Genomic DNA, 22,638 nt, shown 5'->3' with positions numbered 1-22,638 from the left:
TACAAGGAATTTGTTTTGGCGTAGTCGGTGCAATACAATAGAAATTAAACAGTATAAACATATCTACAATATAATATAAATATATGTGCACAGTTTTAAGTGAGTGAGAGTAAATATAGAGCAGTATAAGATGCAAGAGCAATACAACAGTGCAGGTGATCATTGTGCAAGTATGGCAGTGCAAGTAAAGCAGGAGTCCAAGTTGAGCGTTAATGTAATGCATAGAGTTACAGGTTACAGGTGTCCTGTCAGCAAAAACAGGGGGGGTGTGGGGGAAAGGGAGAGTGTCAGGGTGGTTTCCGGGCTTTGTTAACCAGGCTGGTGGCAGATGGGAAAAAACTGTTCTTGTGGCGTGAGGTTTTGGTCCGGAAGGACCGCAGCCTCCTGCCAGAGGGGAGAGTCTCAAAGAGTCTGTGACCGGGGTGGGAGGGATCAGCCAGAATCTTCCCTGCCCGCTTCAGGGTCCTGGAGGTGTACAGTTCCTGGAGCGACAGTAGACTGCAGACAATCACCTTCTCAGCAGACCGAATGACACGCTGCAGCCTGCCCTTATCCTTGGCTGTAGCAGCGGCGTACCAGATGGTGATGGAGGAGGTGAGGATGGACTCAATGATGGCTGTGTAGAAGTGCACCATCATAGTCTTTGGCAGGTTGAATTTCTTCAGCTGCCGCAGGAAGAACATCCTCTGCTGGGCTTTCTTGATGAGGGAGCTGATGTTTGGCTCCCACTTGAGATCCTGGGAGATGATGGTTCCTAGGAAGCGGAAAGATTCCATAGTGTCAATTGTGGAGCGTTGAGCTCAAGGTTGTTCTGGCTGCACCAGTCCAACAGATGGTCCACCTCCCATCTGTACGCGGACTCGTCACCATCAGAGATGAATCCGATCAGGGTGGTGTCGTCCGCAAACTTCAGAAGCTTGACAGACTGTTGGGATTACTGATAAGCCTGAGCACTAAAGAGGTTACCAAAAGCCAGAAGAACATTTAAGAAGAACTAAAAATCAGAGCTGTTCTCCATTTTTTAGAATTGTATTTTTTGAACTGTTGCACAATGATATTGCAATGAATTATTGTTGCATGTACATATTGAGCTTTAACTAAATGTTTCAAACATATTATTACTTATTTATTTGTGTATGTATTATTTTAGAGGAAATAATACCAAATGTAGGTGTCTTTCTAAGATGTGAGGACTATGAGGGCTCTTCAATATTTCTCTCAGACCATAAAAAAATATTTTTATACCCTCAGTAACCCATGGCTACTTCACACATACAGCTGAATTTGGCTCATTAACTCAAATCTGTTATTGCTTTCAACTGTGTCTCTTTGTGAAGTCTGACAGCAGGTCTCTTATACGTCATCCTACGTCTTAAACCATGACAACCATTCAATCAAACTGGCAACCAGGATTGAGCTGGAACCCCTCTCCAGGGAGATGGCTGTTCCTATGGTAACTGTCGAGGTGTGCAACCCAATGGCATGCAGGAGAATTCAAGGTTTTTATCTATTTTTTATGTGTATGTGTGTAATTGAAAAAAGAAAACTTCCTGGTAGTTATTTCTGTCACTGTTGGTTTTTTGTGGAAAGAAAATTGTCTTGCAACCACCATTTAGTTATACATTTTATTTTTTCTAGGTTTATTCTGAGATGCTAGAGCTGTACAAGAAAACATCATGTCCCTCACTCCTGTCAGGTATGAACCATGAAAATTGTAAACCAGCATGTGATGTTGTCCAGCACATGCTGCAAACAGTCGTACAGCTTTCGTTCTACACAACTGAGAACAATACTTCAGTCTTTTTAGAATCAGAATCAGCTTGATTGCCATGTGTGGAGATACAAACAAGGAATTTGACACCGGTACACTTTGCTCTCAATAATGAGAATATGAAAAATCTTTTTAAATGTACATTTATACACAATTGACTTTACAAAGGAATATAATGTGAGATCAATCCAAGTATGCATGGTGTTGTGTTCATCAGAGAAACAGATAGATAGAAGATGGATAAAAGTAGGGGTTATCAAAGCGCCTCAGTAAGACTATAAAAAAAGAAGGTCAAGTTTAACTTTAAATTAAAAAAAAATAAGTTTATGTATTTATCAACTTAAACCCATAGAAAAAATGTTATTAGAGTTTATACGAAGAAAAATAATCAAAAAAAGCATTTCTATGTAAAAAATATAACAAACCTTGCTCACATTTCCATGTATTTGCTGTTAAGTGCTCTGTATAGCTTTTAGCGACTCTTCTTGTTTTCAGTGTAAGATATATTTTGAGGAAAACTGTATCATCGCTGTCATACAATGCTTACAGTTTTTGTCATGGCAAACATAGCAATGCATTGAGTCCTGGAGCATATGCTAGATGAAACCTGCTGACTTAAAAGATTTCCTTCCACTGGTAAGCATTTTTTAACTGGAGAGAAAAATTCCAAATTAGCGCTGCTGAGATACTCCTAATCGATTGTAGATGTGTCATATATCAGCAGAGCACTCAGGAGTGGACTCCCTGCATAATTTTTATAACAGCAAAGAAAAAAGAAAAGAAAAAAACAGCATTCTTAAGGTGTATACACACCTTAAGAATCACATGACTAGTGCCATGGCTATCACGGAGTGAATATTGCAACTTAAAAAGAAAATAAATGCACCCATTAAAAAAATAGTGACGTTTTCTAAAATGCAACTGATTGGAATCTGTTAAATTATGTTCATATATATCTTTTACAGCAAATCTTAAAACAGTTTGGAGTAAATCTAATATATTAAGAAATAAACACGTACATTAACCTTACCAAAAATGGCATTAAAATGCACTATGCTTTTCTAGTTCTTTTTTTAAAATGCACACTTTTATTGAATGTCTGAAGAATGCTTCCTTCTGCTTCGGTCTAAATATCCATTGCCTAACAGCTAAAATCCTCCAGCATGTCTTACATGGAGCCTACTTACTATTTTCACCTGACATCCTCTTTTCTCGGTGGGTAATTAAAAAGAGATTCTGAGCACAAGGCAGTGACAGGAGGTCCACTGAGATAACCGTTGCTCTAATTAGAACAACATATCTCCAGTCCCATCTCTAAAAACACCAGCCACCTATACTTTTACACCGGCTATGGTATGAACAGCCAGTGTTATGTCTGCACAATTTTTTTATGCAGCCAAACAGCAAAACAATACAACACCCAGAGGGATTAAGCTGTTTTTTTCAGTTGAGTGTCTAAAAATGTGATTAATAACCTGGTAAAAGGCTCATGTAGAACAGAAACGATGCCTCACACTCAACCCAGTAACAGTAAAAGGCATATGGTCACTGCTCACAGAGGTGCTGGTTCATCACGTTGTGGTGAATCATGTCAATAAAGAGTGGATAAAATATTAACCGGGCACCGTGTTTATGAATGTTTTGTTTTCATTTATACCCTACAAAGTAATGTTGTCAAAGAGCCTCTACGAGCTGATTCATTGTGGAGGATTATGTTTACTCAGTTCGTTTCTGTGTTATTTCTCATACACAGCCCCTACGGTGTCTGTGCTTGTTCATGTTAATCGCTGTTTCGGTCAGCTGCAAATTTTGTATTCTGTTGTGCAGAGCCTGTCTACTGACAAATTGCCTGCAGAGGTCCAAGGACTATCCTGTCAGAGTCAGTAACTGTTGTGCTTCTTCAGTCTTTGGACGAACTGGAAAACCACCAGGGGGCAGTATTACAATGAAAACAACAATTCAGATCATAGTATTGTTATAGATACTAATGTATCCAGGTCATGTCTGTCCTGTGTTTATACAGAAGGTGAGTTGACCTTCTTTTTGTGCTTTTTGAAGATGTGCTACCTCTCATATAGAAGGCCTTATCAGTTCTGCTATTAGACTGGGAGTTTTGGGCTTGTAAATTGGATTTAGGAGACATTGACAAGGGCTAATTGCATTTCATCCTGCCTGCGCAGACATTATTTTGGTAAAACAACAGGTTTATGATGGTCCAGGAATGTCAGTATATAGAGATCAAACACAGAAATTGAAAAAAGATGTAGGATTATTGACATAGCAATGAGCAGACACTGCATTTGGGCTGTAATAATGACCATGTTAAATTAGTCTTTATACTTCAGCCCAAGATCAATGCAAGGTAAAATGGATTTGGTTTCTCACCAGCATACCACTGACATTTTGTGCGCTTGATTTATTCTATTACTGGCAGATTATTCAGGTCAAGACTGCTGGGCTTGGTTATGATCCACCGGGAGAGAGGAACAGAGGAAAGGCTGAAATGGAGACTTGATGTTTAACACAAGTCATCAGAAGTCTGTAATATTCCCATAATGTCACCTGCATTATTCATCGGGTGATTTCAGTCTGGGGAGTATTCAGTCTGTGTTCAGTCAGTCACTACATACATTTTACAACCTCCATCTGAAAAAACAAAACAAAAACAAAATTGTGCCTGTATCAAATGCAAAGTAAAAAAACTATAAACTCAGTCAGTTTAATACAAACATGTACAAAGCAACTGTTTATATGTTTAAATAAATACATTTATGTGCTCTGTTAATTTAAATTTGTGTTCCTAATGCTTTAGAAAGGCATTCTTTCCCTAGGAAATTTTACTATATGGGGCTGGAGAGTAGACTCTGACAAACTGGGATTCAGGAGGATAATTCAGGCTTTCGTACTGTTGGTCTGTACTGTTGCCCTAAATCCAAAGCAAGTGCTAAGTATACCTTGGTGGCACAAATTTAAGCTTGTTCCCAGTGTATTTTGGGAATCCACAAGAGCTGCTCTTTCTTCTCGAACCTGTTTGTTGCTTTTATGGACAGCATCTGTTTGAGTCATAAAGAAGAGGGTGTCTGGTTTGGGAACCTGAATGTCTTTTTTTTGTGGATGATGTGGTATTGTTGGAGCCTTCCGGCCATGACCTTTAGCATCCACTGGAGCGGCTTAAATCTGCACTGGAGTAGTTTGCAGCACAGTGCGAAGCCGCCAGGATGAGAATCAATTGCTCTAAGTCCAAAGTCGTGGTTATCAACTGGAAAAAAGTAGACTGCTCCCTCCAGTTCGAGGTCAGTATCTGCCTAAAGAGGAGGAATTAAAATATCGAATTATAGGATTCATAAAGGATTGGTGTCCCATGGGGAGGAGACCCCAAAGCAGACCCTTAATTCATTGGGGGGACTCCTGTGGCCAGAGAACACCTCAGGATCACCCAGAATGAGCAAAAACCATTGGTTGGTAAATATGTATTTGGATATTTCCTTGGACCTGCTATCTCTGCAATGGATTTCTGATAGTTAGAAGACAACAGAGGGATAAGAGTATAAAACAAAAAAAACAAGTGGAAACAGAAGGAAAATTGCAGTAAACCAAATAAGATCATTATAGTTGTAAAATTTGCTTAATTGTTGTGAAGACGTTTGAGTGAACATTTTGAGTGTTATTTGTTACTTGGATCCAAATCAAAATTACCAAATTATTTTACTCCTTATTTATTTCAATAAATGGTTTAGATAAAATGTGGCTTTAGAGTAAGTTTAAGTGATCGATATGTCTTTTAAAGGTCAGTGTCTAAATTGGGATAAGTTTTACAGAAAAAAAGCCAAATGAGAAAATATTACACTAAATGAATCTATTTAGATGACAGAGAGTTTGATATAATCCACCAAATTCTTGCAAAAAAAATACATGTTGTATTAGTAGATTCTGTATTGTGCTAATTTAAAGCATTTTGGAAGCAAGGAGTTGACAAAGTCATTTTGGGAACATTTCTGCTTAATCTTGTAAAGCCCATAAAGAAAACAGGATGGGGAGGTTGGGATGTCCTACAGCAAGGACTGACATTTAAATCCACAATGTGCTAAGTGTGGTACTTTCACCCTAATATTGCTGCTCCACCCTGATATTGCTCATTAATCACATCATTGGAAGCATCAGCAGAGCGATGTTTTAAACTCCAGATTTGGTTCAACAGGCCGGATTGGCTTCTGCTGAAAGCGCTGTCTTTGTGCACACTACTACTGAAGCTTTTCTTACAAACCAAAACACACACACAGAAACACACATTCACATACGCATACTTTTTGCAACATCACAGTCAATGTTTCATAAAAGAAACAAGGTGGAAGACATACTACATCTGTAACTCTCACCCTTATCCTGCCTTCAAATAAAACTATGCTGGGACACGTGCACTTGACACACACACACACAGAAGCGTCCCTCTTGGCTTGCGTCGCAGCTTTGTGACTGAAAGACGTCTCACTCCAGGAGTGCAATATTGCATTGTCAGAGGTGTATGACAGATATTAATGTCACGGAAGAACATGATGGATGGAATTCCTTTATGATGTTGCTTTCTATCTCCGGTCCTGTCTCCCAGAGCCTGGCATGCCGCAGACAGCTCCTTAATGAGCTCTGGAAGCATCCATATCCGTTGACAACCTTTCCTTAGCTGCATCTTTACCTAAAACTGGTCAGATGAGTGCTGGCTTCCAGGGAGACGGTGCAATGTTTCTACAACACGACATCCTGACACCCTGCATTCATATCTGTAGGGAATAAGCTCTCCTCTAATTATGGATAAATATTAATGGTCATAATTTAGGAAGTTTAATCCAACCTCAAACTGAAACAAAATCTTGAATAATGATCTGCTGTTATCCAAACTTTTACAATATTTATTTGTGCAAAATGTTGAAAGTATATTCTTATTAATGTAGCAGATTATAAACCTCTAAACCGATCTATAGATTTTGCTTCTAAGGAGATTTTTTTGTTGTTGGCTGTGTTGGTTTTCTGGTTTGCTTCACAAATACAAGCTCCAAAATGTCTTTTTTATTTATTTAGATTTTCAACTTTGGAGATTCAGTATAGTCCTTGTTTGTGATTTATCTTTTAAAGGAACAAAACTTTAATATACAACAATTTCACTGTTGGGTACAAAATTAAGCAATGCAAAAACTACACACACTTTAAAATATTTCATAAACTAAGATATTATTGCACACAGAAATAAAACATTTGTGTCATTACAGCTCTCAAAATGTGAGACTAATATGCTTGAGCAGGTTTACAGTAAAACTAAACTGACACCTAGTGGCTAAAGAAGTTAAAGCAGATTTTTTTCATCCATGCTTGTCTTTCTGCAGTCATTTTTACATATCAATCATGCATCCCCTCAATACCGCAGTATGAATCAGTGTTCATCTTGAGTTTACTTCCAAAATCATCTGTAGATTGATTAAAATAGAAGAAATTTTAATAGATGAAAAAATAAATTTTAATGATAAATTTCCACTGAAAACAAACTGCACTTTGCTTAAGTCTTTCTCTTACAAATGTCATGTAATGGTTACTGGGCTACAGTCAGTATTGTTAAGGGTTTTAACTGGGCTTGAGGATCTACCTGTGTCTTCACAGAGAGTCCATTGGATCCTCAGGCTCAGCACAGGCGACTTTCTTCTCATTTTACCATTTGACTTTTTTGTCCCATGACCCCTAGTATTTTTTAAGCAAAAATAAAAAAAGCAGCTCAAAACTCCTGCTAAAACTCCTGCCATGAGCCTGATGAACTTTAAGTGTTTCAGCTGACACAAACAGTAGACATTCATCAACATAAAAAATGTTCAGAACTGCATTCACAACAACTAATACTATTTTGCCTTTAACATCCTCAGCTGTTTTCTTCAGTGCAAAACTGCCACTCCTGGGAGAGCACATAGCCTCAAAACAAATGCACAACCAGCTTGTATTCGTAAAGGTTCATTCAGGATTCCATCTGGCCACAAGAGGAATCGGAGTAGGTTGCTGCCATCAGGTGGTTTACTTCTTATTTGATTATACATATCTTCTATGTCTGACATTAATGCAATGTGGTCATATCTGAATCTTACTAACAATCTGGTAAGGGAATTTGTCAAATCTGGACCTTGCAACAGTTCAGTTGCATGCCATGATGTGAAGCAGAACAATCAAAATCAACTCTTAGCTTTCTCATTTGTGGATGATGTTCTCCATGGTGAGGTATCTAACAAACTTACTTTCAAATGCAGATTTTTCCTATGGTCTAATAACTGCAGAACCTTTACTCAATAGATAGACATGATGGTTTTGTACTCTTTTTTGATGAGCTTTCTTTTGAGGCTCTCTGCTCTCTGTGCAAGCAGGTTACAGTTGTTTGGCAGTTTGATAATTGTATTTTTTAAGGCAAAGCCATTGCTATAACGTTAACTTTTTAACCGTTTTATTAACAGTGTCCCTAAACTGAATATCCTCTTCTGACATTTCTTGTTTTTATTCACTGGCTTTCTCTGGAGTCATGGTTAAACTGCTACACTAGATCTTCAGCTGTAGCAATAGAAATTGTGATTCACCTTAGGACTTACTTTTTTATCTTCTGGACTTGTGCAGCCATTTTCTTGGAGTGGACTTGATGACCCATCAAAGTATTGTTAAAACTATGTACGGACTACAATCTGGTTCCATAATTTTGTGGGCATCACAAGACGTCTAGTATCTACATTTCTGTGAGCAAAGTGAATCCTATGAAGATATGGCCACCTCTCCAGATCTTCCTGCACTGGAATGTTTTTTACACGTGAATGTCTGAGTATGTGTAAATGTCAGGCTGGTCAATACATATATAAACTTCTAATTCTCAAGATGGTAGGTCGGTACCAACTTTCCTTCACTCATTGTATGAAGCAACGTATGGGTGTATTGACCCTCTATGCCTAGTTGTCTCCTTAACTTATCTGAGCAAAATGTTGCCTGGCTTTCATTTTCCATTTATGCATACTGCTCTATCACTGTGCAGCCTTTCTTGATTTTAACACAAACTGGCACAATAGACAACATAAGATTGTCCTTTACAGCTTCTGCTCAGGTCTTTTGGCTTACTTCAGGTGAACTGTTCAAGGTTATACAGCTGATCATGTTCACTTTTATTATGAATAGTGTGATCAAAGACTCTTATGAAAGGCTTTAACTCAAATGGATCCCCACTGATAACAGGAACATCTCTTACTTGCAGATGAAACAGTCTGTACAGGTCCTTCTCAAAATATTAGCATATTGTGATAAAGTTAATTATTTTCCATAATGTAATGATGAAAATTTAACATTCATATATTTTAGATTCATTGCACACTAACTGAAATATTTCAGGTTTTTTATTGTCTTAATACGGATGATTTTGGCATACAGCTCATGAAAACCCAAAATTCCTATCTCACAAAATTAGCATATCATTAAAAGGGTCTCTAAACGAGCTATGAACCTAATCATCTGAATCAACGAGTTAACTCTAAACACCTGCAAAAGATTCCTGAGGCCTTTAAAACTCCCAGCCTGGTTCATTACTCAAAACCCCAATCAAGGGTAAGACTGCCGACCTGACTGCTGTCCAGAAGGCCACTATTGACACCCTCAAGCAAGAGGGTAAGACACAGAAAGAAATTTCTGAACGAATAGGCTGTTCCCAGAGTGCTGTATCAAGGCACCTCAGTGGGAAGTCTGTGGGAAGGAAAAAGTGTGGCAGAAAACGCTGCACAACGAGAAGAGGTGACCGGACCCTGAGGAAGATTGTGGAGAAGGGCCGATTCCAGACCTTGGGGGACCTGCGGAAGCAGTGGACTGAGTCTGGAGTAGAAACATCCAGAGCCACCGTGCACAGGCGTGTGCAGGAAATGGGCTACAGGTGCCGCATTCCCCAGGTCAAGCCACTTTTGAACCAGAAACAGCGGCAGAAGCGCCTGACCTGGGCTACAGAGAAGCAGCACTGGACTGTTGCTCAGTGGTCCAAAGTACTTTTTTCGGATGAAAGCAAATTCTGCATGTCATTCGGAAATCAAGGTGCCAGAGTCTGGAGGAAGACTGGGGAGAAGGAAATGCCAAAAGGCCAGAAGTCCAGTGTCAAGTACCCACAGTCAGTGATGGTCTGGGGTGCCGTGTCAGCTGCTGGTGTTGGTCCACTGTGTTTTATCAAGGGCAGGGTCAATGCAGCTAGCTATCAGGAGATTTTGGAGCACTTCATGCTTCCATCTGCTGAAAAGCTTTATGGAGATTAAGATTTCATTTTTCAGCACGACCTGGCACCTGCTCACAGTGCCAAAACCACTGGTAAATGGTTTACTGACCATGGTATCACTGTGCTCAATTGGCCTGCCAACTCTCCTGACCTGAACCCCATAGAGAATCTGTGGGATATTGTGAAGAGAACATTGAGAGACTCAAGACCCAACACTCTGGATGAGCTAAAGGCTGCTATCGAAGCATCCTGGGCCTCCATAAGATCTCAGCAGTGTCACAGGCTGATTGCCTCCATGCCACGCCGCATTGAAGCAGTCATTTCTGCCAAAGGATTCCCGACCAAGTATTGAGTGCATAACTGTACATGATTATTCGAAGGTTGACGTTTTTTGTATTAAAAACACTTTTCTTTTATTGGTCGGATGAAATATGCTAATTTTGTGAGATAGGAATTTTGGGTTTTCATGAGCTGTATGCCAAAATCATCCGTATTAAGACAATAAAAGACCTGAAATATTTCAGTTAGTGTGCAATGAATCTAAAATATATGAATGTTAAATTTTCATCCTTACATTATGGAAAATAATGAACTTTATCACAATATGCTAATATTTTGAGAAGGACCTGTATGTTTGACCAACGTCTCTGATGTAATTTTAATTCAACATAACTTCAAACCAGTCTATTGTATTCCTGAGAACCACCTGCTGTTCTCAGGTGGTTTTGTAACTTTCTCATGTTTTATTTTAAAGTCACCCGTGTTCAGTTAAGTTTGCTCATTACTGTTATCTGGCTGATAGCTGTTCAGGTGCTTCCTTCAGGGTTCAAGACAGCTGCATTATCAGGGTGTTCATTCTCACAATCTTCGAGGGCATTTTTCTTGGTTGATGAAGCAGTGATGGCTGCCTTAATCTCAAGCTGCTCTCTTTTTGCCAATGGCTTGCAGTCCCCAATGTACAATGCTTGCCTTTCTTTCAGAACGCAGGAAAGAAGAGCAGTATGTTTTGCTTGTTTGTTTGTCTTATGGATGACTTGGTTGAGACTCTGGAGGATCCAGATAAACAACTAATAACAACAGATTTGTTTTTGCATGAACCAGACTTCTTATTTGCTTGTGTATTAGTAACATATAATCACCTGGACTAACAGTATCTTCATTTTGTTTTCTTGCTGAGTTTGCCTTATTGAGGAACAATAGGTAGCAGCATTAATACATCTTAATTTGCGCCAGTGAACTCAGTTAATAGTGGTTTTGCAAACCTTTAAGTGTTCATCTATTAAGTCTGGACTCTGATCATCTTGGATCTTCTTATACTGGTCCTTCTCAAAATATTAGCATATTGTGATAAAGTTCATTATTTTCCATAATGTAATGATGAAAATTTAACATTCATATATTTTAGATTCATTGCACACTAACTGAAATATTTCAGGTCTTTTATTGTCTTAATACGGATGATTTTGGCATACAGCTCATGAAAACCCAAAATTCCTATCTCACAAAATTAGCATATTTCATCCGACCAATAAAAGAAAAGTGTTTTTAATACAAAAAACGTCAACCTTCAAATAATCATGTACAGTTATGCACTCAATACTTGGTCGGGAATCCTTTTGCAGAAATGACTGCTTCAATGCGGCGTGGCATGGAGGCAATCAGCCTGTGGCACTGCTGAGGTCTTATGGAGGCCCAGGATGCTTCGATAGCAGCCTTTAGCTCATCCAGAGTGTTGGGTCTTGAGTCTCTCAACGTTCTCTTCACAATATCCCACAGATTCTCTATGGGGTTCAGGTCAGGAGAATTAGCAGGCCAATTGAGCACAGTGATACCATGGTCAGTAAACCATTTACCAGTGGTTTTGGCACTGTGAGCAGGTGCCAGGTCGTGCTGAAAAATGAAATCTTCATCTCCATAAAGCTTTTCAGCAGATGGAAGCATGAAGTGCTCCAAAATCTCCTGATAGCTAGCTGCATTGACCCTGCCCTTGATAAAACACAGTGGACCAACACCAGCAGCTGACACGGCACCCCAGACCATCACTGACTGTGGGTACTTGACACTGGACTTCTGGCATTTTGGCATTTCCTTCTCCCCAGTCTTCCTCCAGGCTCTGGCACCTTGATTTCCGAATGACATGCAGAATTTGCTTTCATCCGAAAAAAGTACTTTGGACCACTGAGCAACAGTCCAGTGCTGCTTCTCTGTAGCCCAGGTCTGGGGAATGCGGCACCTGTAGCCCATTTCCTGCACACGCATGTGCACGGTGGCTCTGGATGTTTCTACTCCAGACTCAGTCCACTGCTTCCGCAGGTCCCCCAAGGTCTGGAATCGGCCCTTCTCCACAATCTTCCTCAGGGTCCGGTCACCTCTTCTCGTTGTGCAGCGTTTTCTGCCACACTTTTTCCTTCCCACAGACTTCCCACTGAGGTGCCTTGATACAGCACTCTGGGAACAGCCTATTTGTTCAGAAATTTATTTCTGTGTCTTACCCTCTTGCTTGAGGGTGTCAATAGTGGCCTTCTGGACAGCAGTCAGGTCGGCAGTCTTACCCATGATTGGGGTTTTGAGTGATGAACCAGGCTGGGAGTTTTAAAGGCCTCAGGAATCTTTTGCAGGTGTTTAGAGTTAACTCGTTGATTCAGATGATTAGGTTCAAAGCTCGTTTAGAGACCCTTTTAATGATATGCTAATTTTGTGAGATAGGAATTTTGGGTTTTCATGAGCTGTATGCCAAAATCATCCGTATTAAGACAATAAAAGACCTGAAATATTTCAGTTAGTGTGCAATGAATCTAAAATATATGAATGTTAAATTTTCATCATGACATTATGGAAAATAATGAACTTTATCACAATATGCTAATATTTTGAGAAGGACCTGTATATATACATATGTTTTTTTTTTTACCGTGTCCTGTTCAGCAGAGTAGCGCTCAGAATTGTTGTCTGAGTGTCAAGAAGAAGCCCAACAGATTTACTTTCACAAGCGGAGCATCACAGCTAATGCTTTAAAGCTCTGCTTGATATTTATAAAAGAAACTTTATTATAAACTTCTTTGGGAATATTTCAATTGTTGCGGACATGGAGACTGAAATGAAAAGGAAAAAGGAAGCTCGAAAAAGAGAGAGATGGAGGAAAAAGGGGAGAAAAGGAGGAAAGAGAGGAGGAGAGAAAGAAGGATGAACAGAACACAAGATTACACTCTGCTTGCTTATACAGCTGCAGCTGTATTTATTTATTTTTTAACAAAATAGTACACAGTACTTATGAATGTAAAATGTACTTAGTGAGAGATGCAGCCCAATATAGAAGATCTGTGCATCTGTCAACACCTGAAGCTTAACACTTGTGAGTATGGGTGTGGATGCGCTTTTGTATACAAGGTTTCTCCACAAAAATATGCAATAGCGAGTGTGAGGACCCACAGACCTGCCCCATGGTCCCTGGACGGACACTGAGGAGATCCGAGCCACAGACATCCAAAGGCCTCCCAAAGCACAGGAACCCCAGGAGAACCACCGCCGGGACTACCACAACCCCCCCAGAGAAGAGCAGTGGAGAGTCCCAGGGGAACCACCCAGCAGCGACAGTGTAGAAGCCCCAGGGAGCCGCAGCGACAAGCCCACAGGCCCCGCCGGCAGCCGTCCGCGCCCGAGCAGATCCAGCCATGGACCCAGAGACCCAAGACCCCGGGACACACCACCCTCCAAGCAGAGGCCCGACAGAGCCCAGGGGGCCAGGCCTCGGCAAGCAGCCACCGGGAGTGAGCCAGCACACACCAAAGCACCCAGCCCCGGACACCGAGAACCACAAGTACACCAGCAAACAGAGACTCCAACCACCGGCAGGTAGTTTGGCGGGGAGGAAATAGGTCCCCTATAATATGGGGGGGGGGCTAAACTGATCCAGGAGGGGGAGCAGTCCAAGACCCAACCGGTCACAAAAAAAAAACAACAGGCACACACAGTCACAATCACCCACTCCCACCCTCATGCATACACATAAAATCACTCGCACCCAATATAAAGACAATCAACAATGGACGTCATACACTCACTCACACTCCCCATGCATACTCTATACTCCCAGGTCCAGGCGCCGGTACCCCCTAGGGGCAACCAGCCCCCGGACCTAGGAGGTGGTCCCCTTCCCTCCTGGGGCAGAGACAGGCAGACAGTGTCGGCACCGCCCGGACCCGTGTGACCCCGGCCTGACCCCTGCATCCCCGCCGCGAACCCAGTCCCCAACAACCCCTATCCACCTCCGTAGAGGAAGCTATGTACAAAAGAGGGGTCCACATGGTTCATACCAGCCCGCTAACCGGAGCCGCCCCAGGACGGAGCAGTCCCGACCCCCCAATGAGTTCCAATCCCAACCCCATGAGTCTCCCACCCCCATTGAACCCCAACATGAACCTCCCCACAGGGCCACCCCCAACAAGGACACCGATATCGAACACATGCCCCCGAACCCAAATGCCACAAATCCCCTCCCCCACAGGGGCACACCCCCACAGGTGAACTCCATAGCCGAGAAGCCGATGAAGCCACACCCACACAGCGCAAGCTCCACACACAACCCCGCTCTAAGCACCCCCGCCGCACCCCGCTCCCCCACCACACAGCGCGCTGCAACGGCAAGGCAAGGGCCCCGCACACTGGTGCAACAGGACCCCCGACCCCGCACCATGATGGGACAAATTCACCCACCAAGAGGTCCCTGGCCAGTGGCAGGCACCCAGGGCCATTGTCCCCCACCATCTTCTTATTGTCATGAAAGGGTTTGAGGGCGGACCAAAGTGCAGACAAGAGCTGGGGAGCAGCATGTAGTAAAAGGTTTTAGCTTTATTTCCAGAGGTTTTCAAAAGAAACCAAACAAGGCACTGCAGATACAAAGTCCTGATCCAAAAACCTACAAGAGGTTCTGCAGGCACATGGAAAAAACTCAGCACGAATACGTGGGTTGAGAATGGGGTATGACAAACACAAGAAACCAACAACAAACAATGAAACAAAGGGATAACAAAGGGCATGTAATCAGAGAAAACAGGGAACAGGTGTGACAAGGAGGCAGGGACGCAGAAGGAACAGGTGAAACAAATACAAAGGCGGAGGATGGGAATGGAGATGGGCAAAGTAACTAATAAACAATAAACAGAAAAAGAGACCAAGCAAACCTATAGACAAAGATAAATAATCAAACGGGGAATAAGAAAACTAGAATAATCATGACTAAAGTAAACAGAGAAACTATAGGGAACATAGGAACAACAATAACAACCTGATAACAAACAAAGATCCCATAAAGAAAACCTGAATACAAAAGTAAACAAACCTAACCACACTGACTGAATTAACTGGAAAGGAAACAGAAAATAAACTAGTAAACAAGAAGAGTACAAACGAACAAATAATACACAATTAAACACAAAGATACTAAAGAGAAATAAAACTAGAGAATCCAGGGAAGACCAAGAACTATAATAATTACAATAATAAACCATACAAAGTAATAAGAAAACAACCATAAAAGAACTTAAGAAGTAAACACTAGGAGGCAGGAGAAGGAGAAAAGAAAACATGATACAAAAACCAAAATAGAAACATCTAAGCAAAAGGTAAACAAACACAAAGCCACAGAGTCCAGAAATCTCTTAAGCCGAACACCAAAGTCCCAAAAAAAAAAAAAACAGGGCGGGTGGAGGGAGGCCTCAAAGGAGGGCAAGAGTCCAAAAGGACAAAACCACCCGACCCGGGAGGGCGGAGGGGGGCCTTGGGAGGAGGGCAAGAGTCCAAAACAAAACCAGAGTCCATAATCTCCAGGAACGAGAACAAACATCCAGGAGGCCGATGATCAGGGGGCCTGCGACAACAAGCCAGCGACGAAGGAGCTGATGATCCGGAGGTCTGCATCGAAGTAGCCAGCTGCGAAGAGAGTGATGATCCGGGAGTTGGCAGCGACGAAGTAGCCAGCGAAGTGGCCGATGGTCCAGAGGCCTGCAGCGACGTAGCCAGCGGCAGAGATGCAGGCGATCAGGAGGCCTGCTACAAATTGGCCAGCGGCGGAGATGCAGGCGATCAGGAGGCCGGCAACGAGGCCAGAGGAACCCATGAAGCGAGGTCCTAGGTGGTCTGCTGTGTGGCGAAAACTGCGGCGGAGGCTTGGACCCAGGCAGGGCCCGCAGAGGCTTGGACCCAGGCAGGGCCCGCAGAGGCTTGGACCCAGGCAGGGCCCGCAGAGGCTTGGACCAGGCAGGGCCCTAGCTGGAGCCATGGGGAACTGGAGTAAACAAGTAGAGTGCAAAGGAACAAATAATAAAACACAATTAAACACAAAGATACTAAAGAGAAATAAAACTAGAGAATCCAGGGAAGACCAAGAACTATAATAATTACAATAACAAACCATACAAAGTAATAAGAAAACAACCATAAAAGAACTTAAGAAGTAAACACTAGGAGGCAGAAGAGGGAGAAAAGAAAACATGATACAAAAACCAAAATAGAAACATCTAAGCAAAAGGTAAACAAACACAAAGCCACAAACAAAGTCCAAAAATGTCACTCTGTGACACTTATATTTGTGTAAATATTCTACAAATTCATTTCAGTGTACTTTATAGCTGTCCTCTGCTCTGTCTTGGTACTGCAGTTTGGTGATCTTGGTCTTGAAACATATGCATCATTTCCTATATTAGATACCTTCTCTCCAGCTTCTTATTCAACAAATTTCCACTAACACTTGTCTATGACACAAACACTGGTGGCTTTCATAAGAAATGTCATCCTCCTCAGACCAAAATAACCTCATTGTCCAATCCTCACAGAGATACACACATGCTTCTTTTTGTGCCGCAGTAGCAACGGCTCTCACTGTGCCATTGCCACACTGCTGTTAACATCTTCTACTATCAGTTTTATAGGAGAAATAAATGGACGGTGACTGTTTTATGCATTGAAAGGGCCTTTGCAATACCAAGAGTAAGACAACCATATGGCTTGCCAAAACCAGTTCATTCACATCTCCACACAAGCAGAAAAAAAAACAACATTAATTTCCAACTTCCTACCTATTGAAACTACAGGAGGCTGATAGACAAGAAGTAACTTAACTAAAATTTTATTTAATAAAAACTAGAATGAACAGAACAGGAATTAATAACCTGGAGGAAGTTTTATTTAAGTAAAATTTCCTTTTCCTAAACTGAAATATTTAACATTTTGGGGCCTGATTATAACAATCACTAAATGGAATAAATATACCAGTTTCACAATATTTAAAATCTAGTGTGGTCAGTCCCCAGACACAACAGAGATAAGGTTGTGGAGAAGTTTAAAGGGATGTAAGGTTAGGAAACAACATACCAAGCTTGAAATTTAAATGATGCACTGTTTAATCAATCATCTGAAAGTGGAAATAGCATAGCACAACTGCAAACCAACATGGCAATCCATCAAAAAAGGATGGGCCAAGAAAGGCATTAATACGAGAAGCAGGCAAGAGGCCCATGGTAACTCTGGATGAGCAGCAGAGATTCGCAACTCAGAAGGAAGAATCTGTTGACAGGATAACCATTAGTCATGCATTCCATAAATCTAATCTTATTGACGACTGGCCCGAAGAAAGCAACTGTTGAAGCCTCAAGAAAGCCTCGTTTCAGTTTCACAGAAGCCATTGAGGAGACATAGCCAACATGTGGAAGAAGGTGCTCTGGCCAGATGGGACCAAAATTTAAGTTTTTTTTACCTGCATGCAAAAAGCTATGTGTGGAAGAAAACTCACCCTGCATGTCATCCTGAACACACCATCCCCAAAATGAAACCTTGTGGCAACGAGGATGCATTTCTTCAGCAGTTACGGATAAATTGGTCAAAGTTAACTGAAAATTGAAGCTAGGTTTAGGTAACACTAAGGAATAAAGGTAGAACTTACATTTCAGAAGGACGGCAAACCTGAATGACATTAAATGTACCAGCTACACCAGTATGGTGTAGATCACAGCACATTTATTTATCAAAATGGGCCAGTCAAAGTCCACACCTAAATCAAATTGAGGATCTGTATCAAAACCTAAAAATCCCTTTTCACAAAATAACTCTCCTATAAATTCAACTGCCTGAGCTATTTTGCAATAAAACGGGGAAAATATTTATTGTATACGTGTGTTAAACTCATTTAGACATACCCCAAAAGTATTATAGATATAATTGAAGCTAAAGCTGGGTACACAGGGAGGCTGAAAACAAATAAATTTTTTAGACTTTTATTTGTAAAAAATCTGAAAACCATGCAAGGTGACAAAAAAAAAAAAAGGTTTGTGGGATATCATTAGTTTTGCAAGGTTCTGTAAACCTGAAGTCAGTTTACAATCACTAATCATCCTGATATCTTTTGAAAGGGTTTCAGAGATCCAGTACCTTAAAAAATAAACCACACACGCCAGAAGGCCAATGTTGAGTGGAGGAGGGTACATTTGTGTCATAAGTTAACAAATTCAGACCTTACCTACTGGAAGACTTTGTGTGATTTTGTGTAATTATCATAAACAAAGATATATGTAAACCTGGACAAACTGAAGACTACAAGGTGCCCAATGTATGAGATGTAACTTTAACTTCTAAGCCTGATTTCAAACTCATCTAAATGGTTAATGTTCAGTTTATTTTTATAATATTTAACATTTTATAATTTTCTTATTTTTCTGTTTAGGCTTGAAACCAAGTTACCAAACAAAGTAGAACTCGATTGCATTTATTATCCAATATTTTGTTTTCTTACTGAAGCTTTGTAGACACAATTTATTAACATTATTTAAAAAAGACGAACCCCTCATACTTATTTACTTATATATATATTTGCAACACAAGAGGGCACTACAGTTTCACGGGTGATCTAGTAATTTTTCTCAAGCTCAAGTGTTCTATAGTCATGCACAAAAACAACATTCATTATTAAGGGGGATAACAGCATAACATATTTTTCTAGATGTCTAAATTTTGTTCCTTCACATTGTTGGGAATACCAGAAACCAATCATTAGGGATTCCGCACCCAACCCAAAGACAGACCCATGTTTAGTGAAGGTTGGTAAAAGCCTGCAGCAATTTCCTTTCCTCAGGATATTAACACCTGCGTATCTGTCCATGACAGGCCCCTTTCTTTTAAATTAGCCACTTCCTGTGAGCGCCCTCTCACTCACCTTTTTCTGCTTTTTATTGTTTATCCCTGATGTGTGACGGAGTGTGGCGAAGAATGCGTCCACGCTGAGGCATGATTGGTTGAGCCCCTCAGCCGAGCCGTCTCCTCCAGGAAGTAGACATTACTGCCTGGCTTCTACTTCCTTCTCTGACCCCACTGTCAAACATGTACATATTTATAGGCAGGGGGCTGACTGGGGGAAACGCTTTAAATTCAGATGGAAGCAGGGCTTAATAGCTGCATTGAAGGGACAGTAATATCTGTTGATTTGTGGCTGATTGTAAGAGGAAGGCAAAGAGTGCAAGAGCACGGGGGGACCAGACAGAAGGAACTGTTTGGTGAGAAGAGTCGGACAATCCTGTAGTACCAGCTGTCAAAAAATAAGGATTTCAGCATACAGCTAGAATGCAATATTGGTTAAAAGGCTTATTATTAAAACATCCAGTAACGAATTTTACTGTCCATTCTTATTCAAAATGACCAATAACAGCTAGATATATCTTTGGATCACATCTATTTAACAATTCAGAACTAAAAGTGGGCCCATTCACTCCTTTATCATCCAATGAACAGAGAAAAGGGCCAGGGTGCTGCAAGGCTGGAGAGTAAATATTTGGTTTTTTGTCCCTTCGCTCAGCTCTGCACCTCAGTGTCCCTCTTAAGAAAACTTTCATCCGCACGGGAGCTACAAAAGCAAACAATTCGACATCGCGCCTTCTGTCTCACCATGGACCGTTGTCTGTTTGTTTGCTCAGACAGTCGCCATGACAGACGGAGGACGACTGGGAAGGATGAGAACTGAAGAACAGAAGCGAAGAAATGATAGGAGGAGGAGGAGGAGGTCAGGACTTATGGAGGTCTCCCTCACAGATGGCGTGCTTGTCTAAAATTCCCAAAAGTGTCACTCTATGCAAATATGGCACTGACAGATCTTAAAAATAATTCAGGCATATGTTGAAACCTGCCCCTAATTGTCTGTACAGACAAAGCACATAGGGGAGTTAAAAAATAAACCATACTAATAATTTACTGTTAACTTTAGAACAATACTTTAAAAGGTCCGTGAAGATCATTCATCATTAAAAAGGGTGATTTAAATGGTGATTTATCCATTGAGACACCATCAGACACCAGGTTGTCTGATGGTAGCAGCTTGGAGACCTAACAAACCGACACTCTACAGAGAGATTTAAAACCCCTCTGTAGTAAGCCCAGTCTGCCTATAATTCACAAATTGGTGAATGACCGCTTGTGACAAACACTGCATTTCAAAGCAATAAAGTTTTAGCAGCATTCATGTACATTATTAACCTGATGCCCACAGGCATCTGCACTCACTTTTCTTCCAACAACTGTCAAAAGAATTAAACCTTTTTACGCCATACAGTAATTGTGCAACTGTCACTTTTCCACAATATTACTGTTTTTCACTTGTAAGGTTTTAACTGCATTGTAATTATGTAGCTTTCAAAATGTTATTCCAAGTACACCATCTCTAAAGCCAATCAAACTCTATAATCCCATCTTCACGTTTCTCTGAGCAAGATGCTCTGAAAAGTAGCTACAAGCTAATGTTACACATTTGTCGGTTCCAAGGGAAGTTAAACTAAACAATAGCAGCTAAAATGTTGCTTTTTGTCCTTCATTTGGTGTAGATACGGACTAAAACAGTGTCACTACAGCTAATAATCAGTCAAAGAATTTACACCTGGTAAGATGTTGCTCACAAACAACTGCTGCAGTCACACCTGTGGTCTGGCTGTTGACTCCCTGCTTAAGTTGTCTGTTGTAGCTGTAACAAAAACTGTGTTGTGTCCTCATCCTCATCTTTGGGTTGTTGCTTCCCTTATATCCAAAACTGTATTTTTTTCATAAACTTGGTGCAAGAAGTGTTATGAACAAAAGACTGTGTACTTGTGTGCGGAGAACTCCATCCTCCTTCCCATGTTTACTTCCAAAGAGCTCACACGTCTCTTGTAGAAATGATCTTTGTAGCAAAAGTGCTCGTTATGTCTCTATAAGTGGTCATGGATCAAACAATACTATGATATTGTTTATTTTAGATGTATAAAGTATGGATGTCTAAATATTGAACATACAAAGAGAACATTAGCTGAGCTGTGGTGATCGAGTGTAGCTGCAAGAGCCCAAAAATAAAATTCCATTTGGGACCCCACGCAGCTTTGTACCAGCTCTGGTTCAAATTAATATTATGGTTAGAAATATAAAACTATACGCCCAAAGGGAGTGTGAGTTTGAGTGGGAATTTGTGTGACTTTCCTCCTCCCCTCGGCTCAAGCCGTTTTTGTTGTGCATGTTAAGAAGAGGGGTTTGAAGGAGCAGATCAGAGGATGCTGTGGAGGCTCACTGAGCACTGGGGTGAGATTAGCTCTCACAGAGGAATCAAACTGACCCAGGAGGCATGCCATCAGAAGGACAGATGGATGAGAACTATTGACCTTCTGACCTGCATCAGATTCTCACTAACTCATGCTAATTCGCATGCAAATGGCTATAAATGTTAGTTTCTGACTTTTTTTCCTCATTCTCTTGAGCCAGTTTCTTTCCTCTTAGTATCTTCAACATATTTTTAAAGTTGCAACTCAAGCTCTAAAGCAGAAAGTGTGCATATACGCAACATACACAATGTATGTGTAAAGCTAATCAACACACACACACCAACAAACACATTCTCCCTTGTCCCTCATGGTGGTCGGTTGCACTTCTAAAGGCTTAATCTGTTGGACCCACCTCCCTGGTTAAGAGAACAAAGGCCCCTCTCCCCTGACACAAAGGGAGCTCACACACCCTTACACATACGTCCGATTTCAGCCCCAGACGGACCACCCATCCTTGAAGACCACTGCCTTACACACAGAGGAGCGGTTAATGACAAGATTGTCTTGTTGCCCTACTCATACCGCTCCGGGAATTAAATTCTCCTTTACATTTTGCACAGAGTGGCTAGTTCACACACTCTTTGTTGATGTTGGAGTTTTGTTTTCAAGGAAAAAAAAGGCGATCAGGGACCACCATTCTGAGGCGGTCCTTACAGGCTTTGATCTGAAAATTAACTGGAATATGTGGTCTTGGTGGTGGGGAGATTAGATTGTCTTGGCACAAAAATTAAACATTTAACAAAAGGAGAATCATATCATAACAATGTTTTAAAGACCAAATACTGTTTTATAAGTTGGCATATATTTTTAAAATGTAAATTTGATCAAAGGAAGTTACTGTTCTGTGTCGTATTTTAAGGTATTTCGTGCATGCTAAAATAATAGTAGCTGTTTTTTCAATCTCTAAAATTTATAAAATTAATAAAAGCCAAAAACCAAAGTAGGAGACTCTTTTATGATAAATTATTCTGACAATTTTAGGTGGAGAACAAGCCTTCTAGAATCTAGAACAC

The 22,638-nt window shown here is 41.0% G+C and overlaps 1 protein-coding gene across 5 annotated transcripts in view; it reads left to right on the top strand.

The window, feature by feature from the left end:
• Positions 1–1,348: 1,348 nt before the first annotated feature.
• Positions 1,349–22,638, top strand: part of LOC124882532 (proline-rich receptor-like protein kinase PERK1) — a 33,438-nt gene continuing 12,148 nt past the window's right edge. For 2 of the 5 annotated variants that reach the window (XR_007041926.1, XR_007041925.1), the window contains exons 1-3: positions 1,349–1,499; positions 1,639–1,696; positions 19,982–20,067. Coding sequence is in view for 2 of the 5 variants with exons in the window: in XM_047388967.1 (XP_047244923.1) it covers positions 1,677–1,696; positions 7,675–7,796 (142 nt within the window). In the remaining 3 variants the exon portion in view is untranslated. Of the gene's footprint in view, positions 1,500–1,638; positions 1,697–7,674; positions 7,797–19,981; positions 20,068–22,638 lie in introns of all 5 variants that reach the window. The other 3 variants (XM_047388967.1, XR_007041924.1, XM_047388968.1) reach the window with 3 other exon arrangements.

Source organism: Girardinichthys multiradiatus, chromosome 15 (assembly GCF_021462225.1).
Source record: "Girardinichthys multiradiatus isolate DD_20200921_A chromosome 15, DD_fGirMul_XY1, whole genome shotgun sequence".
Taxonomy (NCBI): Eukaryota; Metazoa; Chordata; class Actinopteri; order Cyprinodontiformes; family Goodeidae; genus Girardinichthys; species Girardinichthys multiradiatus.
Note: the sequence above shows the minus strand (reverse complement) of the source record. Positions and strands in the feature narration are given on the sequence as shown.